Consider the following 9,072-nt stretch of genomic DNA (forward strand, 5'->3'; position numbering starts at 1 on the left):
GAATGTAGTTGTAGATGCTCTTATGCTTTGGACACAGTACAAATGTAGGGGCTCATATATACGCGCACATGCACACTCTATCCCTACGAGTACCTCCGAGAGACCGAGCCGACATAAGAAATCCTGAAATAAATTTAGAAAAATGCGAACACCCGGACTTAACCTAGTGGGTTGAGAATACCACTGTTCTCCTAACCATCCAACCACAGGTTGGTTCGCATATGTCATGGAATGTTTCAAATGTAATATAGTATACACATAAAGAAATCAGTGACACACTACTAAAATGTAACATATAATACGTGAAACAGAAACAATTTTGTATTAGTTCAAAGACAAACAAATGCAACAATATACACATGAACAAATCAACTACACGCTATAGCTCGCTTGATTATCATTTATTTAGTAATGATACAGACCAATTTTTGTTGAGAAACTGATACATAGTTGCCGAGAGCGAACCCACACTACATGAACTTGGCCTTGATAGCGTCCACTTGGCTGTTGTCGATCCGGAAGGCCTTGGCCAGCACATCGCTCGGTACTGGCGGCGCGGCAGCGAACAGTGTGTTGGCGATGACTTGTGTACCCTGGAGCTGGCTGTTGAAGCCGGCAATGAAGGAGGCCGGGCCACGTCCCCTGTTCTGCTGGAAGTGCACGAGCCCACGCGGGAAAACGAACACGTCTCCCACGGTGTCAGTCTTAGTGAAGAGCTTGTTGGCGGTGGTGATGAAGCCCACCTCCAGAATTCCCTCAAGGACGAAGATGATCTCCGTGGCGCGTGGGTGGGTGTGCGGCGGGTTCTGGCCTCCGGGCGCGTAGTCGATGCGTGCCATGGACACGCCAAGCGTGTTCACCCCAGGGAATGACTGTACATTTGCCGCCGTGACGTTGGACCCTGCCGCATTGTTGGTGTTGCCAGACCTCTTGAGACCGGCGAAGAAGAAGTCGTCCGCAGTGATGTGCGTCTTGCACGGGAACCCGTTCAGCTTGATCGCTGCCTCCATTCATTTTGACGTAAACACCGCATCAGCAAGAACCGGCACAAAAGATGCAAGAACGAACTTGTGAAAGATGATGACTCACGGGATGCCAAGTCGGCGACGCAGACGTCCTGAAGCATGTCGGCGTCCCCGGCCAGGGAGGGGGCAACGAGCGCGAGGAGGACTACGGCGGAAAGCTGAAGCATCACCATGGTCGCTTGGCCAATGCTGTCTTGCTATCAGCTTGATGGTGTAGTTGTGAGAGTGCTTCTTGGGTGTGGAAATTAGCAACGGTAGGAGCTGGTACTTATAGGCAGTGTGCAGGGCCGGCCCTGTGTTTTGGGAGGCCCTAGGCGAACTCGACGACATGGGCCCCTATGTCCTAAGTCCTATAACTTATTAAATGTAACTTTCAATCACACATATTTTGTTTAAAATATGACTATAATAAGTCAAATGACTCCATCGAGAAGAACAAAAGCCAAATTAGAACTGACTCCATCAAAAACAATAATACTAAAAAGATCGCAAAATGAAACTAACATGACATGATTACCTCAAATAAGAACGAAATTAGACTGACTCCATCGACAACAATAATACTTCAGTGCTTCAAAAAAAGTTTCTTCGGGCATTTCTTGATGCAAAGTCATTAAGGGCACAATCAAGATCAACATTGTCCAAGATGTCCTTCTCAATGCAACACATAGCCATATCATTCAATCTATCTTGCAACGTAGTTGACCTCAAATAATTTTTCAGTAGTTTCAGTTTAGAGAAACTTCTTTCAGCTGAGGCTACACAGGCACTGTTAAGAGGATCCGATAGGCAACAGAGACATTTGGATAGCAATCTACAACCATAACAAACTGAAGAATCTCAAGCGCTGACATCAAACCATCTGGCAAAGTTCCTGCAACACTTTTAATTCTGAGACAAAATTATGAAGATCAACATCAGATGATTTATCATCAAAAAAAGCTTTTGCAAAAGTAGCGCAACATTCCGGTAGTTTGCTATCATCCAAGGACTTCAGACTTTTTGAATTAAATAAGAAACCAAACACCTTTTCAAATTTCTTCAACTGATCAAAGCGACTGGTGAATGAAAGAATTGCATTGTCAACGATGACTAGAAAGTAATTAACTCTGAAGGATTCCATAGCTGACAATTGTATTTCTTCGTCTTGATCATTGATTTCATCATGATGCCTCTTTCTTTTCCGTTGACGTTTTGAAGGAAATTTCTGGCTCTATGTCCATATCAGATGCAATGGCTTTTGCTATCTCAATACTAGCTTGAAAGCCTTCATCTCTGTACTTCTTAAAATATAATATGACCCCGTCAATGTGTTTTATAGTAGCATCAATGCACATCATCTTTTCCTGCAACTTTTGGCTCACCATATTTACAGAGAACAGAACATCATGCCAGATAACCATGCCAACTAAATTTTCAAAATTCTCAAGTGCACTGACCAAAGATTGAGCATCACTTACAGCTGCTGGGTCATCAGTAGAAGTCTCCTCCAATTCCTTCAAAGCTGAAATTACATGGATAGTTTGGTACCTGATAGGTTGCACACTCTTTATTCGACTCTCCCAACGAGTACTGGACAAAGGCTTGAGAGTTAGTTTTGTTCCTTTTGGAAGATTGTCAAGTAAAATCTTCCACCTTTTAGTAGAATGTGAAAACAGCACGTATATCCGTTGTATAATACCAAAGAATGTAATAGCTTGTTTGCAAGATTTTGCCATATCACAAAGAGTGAGATTCGAACTATGACATGCACATGGCATATACAATGCTTTGGGGTTTTCTTTAAGGAAGCGACTCTAAACACCTTAGTATTGTCCTTTCATGTTGGAACCATTATCATAACCTTGACCTCTCACATCAGCAACATTCAAATCAAAAGAACTCAATGTATCCATCAATACCTTCAAAAGCCCCAATCTCGATGTGTCCTCAACCTTTAGGAACTCTAGGAAAAACTCCTCCACTCTCGGAAGGTTGCTTGACATATTGACACAACACACAATGAGAGTCATTTGTCTTCATGGCTCATATCCGGGGTACAATCCAAGATAATTGAAAAATACTTGGCATCTTTGATGATCTTTAAAATAACCTTTCTCACAGCATCAGTAAGAACTGAGATCAACTCATTCTAGATTTTTTGACCAAGATAGTGATGATGGATTTCACTATTTTGAATACGCCGGATGTGTTCTTGCATAACAGGATCAAATTCAGCAATCATTTCAATCGTGCCTAGAAAATTACCATTATTATCTTGATACAACTTCTCATTTGATCCACGAAAAGCCAAAGTGTGTTTTGCAAGAAACTTCACAGCAGAAACTATTCTTACCAAAACTTGTCTCCAACGCTCCTTCTCCTTTGCAATCTCCCTTTGCATATCATCATCAATTGTCTGATTTTTGCTTAGTCTCAACCTAACTTCATTCCATGTATTCATGTTTGTTAAATGCTCAACACTGTTCTCATGATCTTTGAGACGCGCACTCAAACGCTTCCAGTCATTCAATCCATCAGATGCTAGCATAGACTTGCTCAGTTTTGATTTGAACAACTTGCAACAAAAACAATATACTTTTTTTGCACCTTTGTGGTAAACCAACCACTTTCTGTCAACAAACTCACCATTACTTAACTTCCTGGAGTAAAAAGCATATGGAAAGTGTCTACCAATGGTGTCCTTCTCGAACTCCAGACCCGGTACTCTAATAGGTCCCTTCTCAATTAAAATATCCCTTTTGCCATTGTCAAGAATTTCCCATGTTCTTGGATAAAAAATAAATGAAAGGGAATCTTCCTGTTCATCATTAGCGGAAGGTTGCAAATTTTCCTCCTCCATTGTACTGTCAGCATCAGCTTCAAAATTTATTTGCTCCCCTGTACTCGCACCATCTTCATTCACCTCAACATCTGAATTTTCATGCTCGGGAGGAGTTTCTTGCCCTTGTTCTTCACTGACATCAACATTGCTTGAAGATGTAAATAACTTATTCAAAGAACCCTTCAGTGGTAGAATTTTCAGATCACTTTCTTTCTTTTTCCTCCTTTTTTCAGCACCCAACAATTGCTTCTTCTTAGGTAACATGGCAGGCTAATGTCCTAAAATCATGAAGAAAAGATCAAAAGAGCATACAAAGAATTAGGAATTTATACATCGGATGATTGGAACCCTAGACATGTACATAGAATGACAAAAAATTGATAGACTGGATTAGAATACGTACATACTAAATAAAGAATAAATAAACTACTAAAATTGTCAAATTGGGGTTTGGGGATGGGCAGGAACATGGATGAAAACAAGCAGACTTCAAGACTATCGGATGTATACTTGTACAAGTATTGCCGCAGTACAGAGAAGAATGGAACTATCCTGATTTTTCTGTGGCTTCTGACTTTTGCTGCTGGCGAGGCTGAGCTGGGATAGCTCTCATACAGAGAAGAATGGAACCAGTTGGTCGAATTGTCTGAGGCCCCTTGTAAAAAAAAGACTAAGGCCACGTTCTAGTGTTGTGGAATCGATCAAGTTGATCTCCTTAAATTCACAAACCGGGTGGCCGACGACCGTCTGGAAATCATAAGTTTATGATGCCCCCCTGTAAAATGGAAAACACTTCAGTCCCGCCGGCTGATTCACTCGGGAATCGGCCTTGCGTGCTGCCGTTCGATCAAATGTGATCGTATGATGTGGCAAGCTGGTCCAATCACTTATGGAAACATCATGCAGGCCCTCAAAATTTTGGTGTGGCGTTGCAAGCTTCCTCTCAGCTGTTGCATGACTTTTTTGCTATAACATCGGTCATGTTGCAGAACTTTCTTCCGTAACGTCATATGAAGGTGAGTCAAAGTAAATAAATTCTGCAACGCTACTACTATCACAAAGTTTTTCTGCAACAATATATTTGTTGCAAAAGTTTTCTGCAACAAGACATTTATTGCGGAGATGTCCGCAACAAGACCTCTGTTGCAAGATTTCTGCAACAAAAGCTCTGTTGCAAAGGTAAAAGACGCCACTCTGCCACACAATGGGATCACATCTGACAGCTCGCGAGGCGGCGGATCTTTCCCCTGTAAAATTCACAAACCGGTTAAAAAGCCAAGCGACTTATTGTGACCAATCAGATGCAAACCCTGGCGGCTACTGAGCAAATCAATAAGTAGCCGGCCATCTCTATCACTGATAGTATGTGCTTGCTCATGGACAAGGAAGGAGACGCTCTCTGCCTTGTCCGAAACGCTCACTGGCGTCTAACTGTTGTCCTCTTCCGGTCGCAGCCAGTCTCGGCAGCCGGGACCTTGGCATTCTTATTTAGGGCTGGTGACTTGAGATTGTACAACGCACGAGTGTGAAACTTTTTCTCGCCGAGCAGGCTTGCGGGTATGCTGCTCCTTTTAGGTAAGTTGCAGTTGGAAGCTAGCAAAGGTTGGCCGACGCTGGCTTGCTTTGCCATGGTACCATGCTAAAACAACCTTAATTAAATTAACAAGTACTCCTAGTCCTACTTAAGGTTTCTCCATTTTCGAATGGAACAGGGACATGTTGGGTCGGGGCAGGTCCAAATTACGCAACTTATCTATTAGAAATTGCACTCATGCAAACACACACACACACACACACACACACACACACACACACACACACACACACACACACACACAAAGGGCTCACAAGTTAAATTTTTGGAAAGGTCTTCTAGCTCTATATACGTATGTGGTTCCAACCATTGTCCAAGACTTGTGGCTACCATTTGATTCCATTGAGCGGGCTCTTGACTGTGTCGGAGACCTTGTTGATGTTGGCGGTTGTGCTTTGATCTGCTCCTCGTATACATGGTAATTTCCGGTTGTGATGTCCACGTCAGGGTTGTGAGCGTCGTCTGATGTCGAGGGACACTCTGGCTTGCAGCAGGGACTTCCTCGGTGAAAGTGGGGGTGACAGTACAAGATGACTCAAGTTTGGTGATGTCCCGCTTTTGTTTTACCTATCAATAGTACTCTTCACCCATGATCTAGCCTCCGTGGGTGGACCTAGCGACGTCGACCCTCGCGACATTGTTCCTTTTTTGGAGGCATTGTTGTTGAAGCACGTCACATAGTCTGAGTCATGTGATCATTTTACTGTATTCTCTTGAGGTGACATTATGAGTCAATAAAATGTGCCCTTTATATTTTTTTAAACCACTAGGTTAATTTTCTACGCAATATTGTAGAAGCAACAAATTGACAACAATGGTTTGCTCAAAAACTTAGCACAAGTTTAGACATATTATTAAGTTGCGAAGTGGAATGGCGTACATGTCATGTAGAGACAAGCGAAAAGAGGGTGATCAAGAGGTTCTTCTCTCTTGCCAACGTCAATACAAGTATGTCCCTCCTCTAGTGGCCATATGAACCTTGGAGGCGCCAGCACACGCCACTGGCTCCCCCTGCGCCCCTGTGGTATTATGTTGGCATATGTTACATCGTGTGTCTACCCTCTCATTATATGAGAGGCATAGGATATAAGTGTGCTAATAGGACACGACTTCATACCATGTCTAAACAGAATACGACTCAGAGTCCAACTATAACTATATTCGACACAACTCCAACATCACGGTCTTACATCATTATACAAGTTTTAAAGAGCTCTTTAATTATTTTAAACACTCAAGAGAAAATGGAAAATCGAAGTCCCTATTACTATGAACTTTAAATTACATCCGACTTGGAATACAACCCCTTTGCCAACCTTAGCAATCGCGGAGGTATCCATGCCAACACCTCGGCTCTCTTCTCTTCCCCTTCCGGCGGGTTCACCGGTGGCATAAGAAGTGGGGACCCTCCCGTTTTGGTTTTCTAGTTCTAGTAGGTCGTGTTTCCCTTCAGTTTTGGTTCCCCAGCAGCATCAGTGAGAAAGTGGAAGCGTTGGTGCATGGGAACAAGGCCTCACCGTACCTTGAGGCATCCAATCTAACACAAACGAATGGCCGGTGAGGGTAGGTGTCGACATATTAGTTGCCTATCTTCGGAACTTAGTAGTTGGTGTGTCAATCAAGGGAAGCATTTGGTTGGCTCTCCGTGTGCCAACTTCAACCTCTTACCTTGATTTGTTCTGCGGCATGGCCCGATTTCTCCAATCCTCTGGAATGGTTATGATGAATTGCAAGTCCTTGTTGTCTGGAGTTATGTACCAAATGATCTTCCCTCAATGGTTACTAGATATCATTTCTAACTATGAGTGGCTACTGCGATCTTCAAAGTCTGGTATGAGGAGCGCATCTATAGGTGCCACTTTCCTTTACTGCCGGTTCATGTATAATTTTCGATCCCCGCTGGGCGACGTACAGTCAATAAAAGAAGACAACTAGTACGATGTTCAATGCAATGTTATTTTATTTGCTAGTTGTTTGTATCTTGTTATCTTTTCATTGTACTAGCAAATGGTTTTCTTGTTATACAGTTCTGTTTATTCTTCCATGTGGAGCCCACTCATCGGTGTGATCCATATTTTGCGTGTGTTTTACCTACGTTCTTATTCATCCAATCACCTCGTAGCCATGTGGTGGCCGCACGTTTGCCGACGAACTATACCCCCGCCACCATACGCTTCGGAGTCTCCTTGTGGCGTCCTGCACTCCAGTCAATGTCCAGCGGCCGAGCCGACAAGCTGGTGCGATGACACCACTCGGCACTAGCGGAGGACACACGACGGTGGGCTCCTTCTGTCCTTCACGCTGCCGGGCGGTTGGGTGCGGAGAGAAACAAGGAAGAGCTACCTGCTACACATGCATCCGATTCCATTAATTTGAAGCCAATGGGGAAATACTGGCTTGTATGCACTCCTTGCAGTTGCAGGCTAGTACCTGCTTCACAGGTGTCTTTGAATCGATCCATGGTCCATCTATTCGGTAGTACTTCCTCCGTCCGGAAATACTTGTCAGAGAAATGCATAAAAATAAATGCATCTAGAACTAAAACACATCTAGATATATCCATTCCTCCGACGAGTATTTCCGGACGGAGGAGTACTGTATATCCTATTGAGGAAACACACATCAGTTTCGTGCGCCTCGATCGTCGCGGCCGTAGTGCCAGGTGCAATGCACAGTTGAACATGTCGGCAGTGGCTTATCGTGTAATGGCGCATGCTATTGCTACCTTTGTAGCGCTATAGTTTATGTTTATGGGACTGTTGACAGCACACGAGAGATTATTTACTTCGCATACTAGATTTGTCTTAAGTCAATCCTTTTAAAGTTTGACCAAGCTTATAAAAAATGGTTTACAATACCAAATCAACATCGTTAGATTCATCACGAAATATATTTCATTATTATATAATTTGATTCTATAGATGTTAATATTTTTTGGTATGAAGTTAATCAAACTGTACAAAATGTTTAGGATAAATCTATTATGCAAAGTAAAAAAAACTGTACCATAAGAGTTTGAATCATTAAGCTGCTAGTGAAACCATCCAGAAGGTTTCGAGATAGTGTTAGCACGCTGATAGTACCATATGATTTATATCTAGCTATCTCTATCCCCCTTCTCCTAGCGTGCAAGTCACGATTGAGTCATGGTTGTAACAAATTTATTGTATGTGTATCTCAGAATGAAGGACTCTCGAGCTCTGCATAGAGGGCGAGATGCTTCCACCAAACTTTTACAGGTGATACGTACAGGTATATGTATAACATGCCTAGTTGGTGGCAAGCTGTCTCAACGAGCAGTCAGTCTCACTTGCACCAGAGAGTAGTCATTTTCCATATAATCATCGATCACTAGATAGGCAGTGCGGCTTGCCGCACCCCACCCGGTCCAGTTTCATCCAGCCTGGTAGTATACACATGATGCAAAGGTAGAGTAACAACAAACACAGAAAAGGAATTATTGAGACCATTGACTCAACATTAGGATTTCTCAAAGAAACATGAGGAAGCAAACAATTACTAATAGTAGTGGTTCAGTTGATTACATCTTTTGAGCATGTCACTAAAAATGCAGTATGATATAACTAAAGAAAGACAGATATTCATGTACCAGTTCAGGAAGAGGTAGA

At 42.8% G+C, this 9,072-nt stretch overlaps 1 protein-coding gene across 1 annotated transcript; it reads right to left on the reverse strand.

The window, feature by feature from the left end:
* Nucleotides 1-470: 470 nt before the first annotated feature.
* LOC109756504 (germin-like protein 1-1) lies at nucleotides 471-1,198 on the reverse strand. Its single transcript, XM_020315361.1, has 2 exons — nucleotides 1,090-1,198; nucleotides 471-1,000 (listed from the first exon to the last, which is right to left on the reverse strand). The coding sequence occupies exons 1-2, from the start codon at nucleotides 1,196-1,198 to the stop codon at nucleotides 471-473; spliced, it is 639 nt and encodes a 212-aa protein (XP_020170950.1).
* Between the last annotated feature and the right edge of the window lie 7,874 nt (nucleotides 1,199-9,072).

The sequence above is a fragment of the Aegilops tauschii genome, chromosome 6, assembly GCF_002575655.3.
Source record: "Aegilops tauschii subsp. strangulata cultivar AL8/78 chromosome 6, Aet v6.0, whole genome shotgun sequence".
NCBI lineage: Eukaryota > Viridiplantae > Streptophyta > Magnoliopsida > Poales > Poaceae > Aegilops > Aegilops tauschii.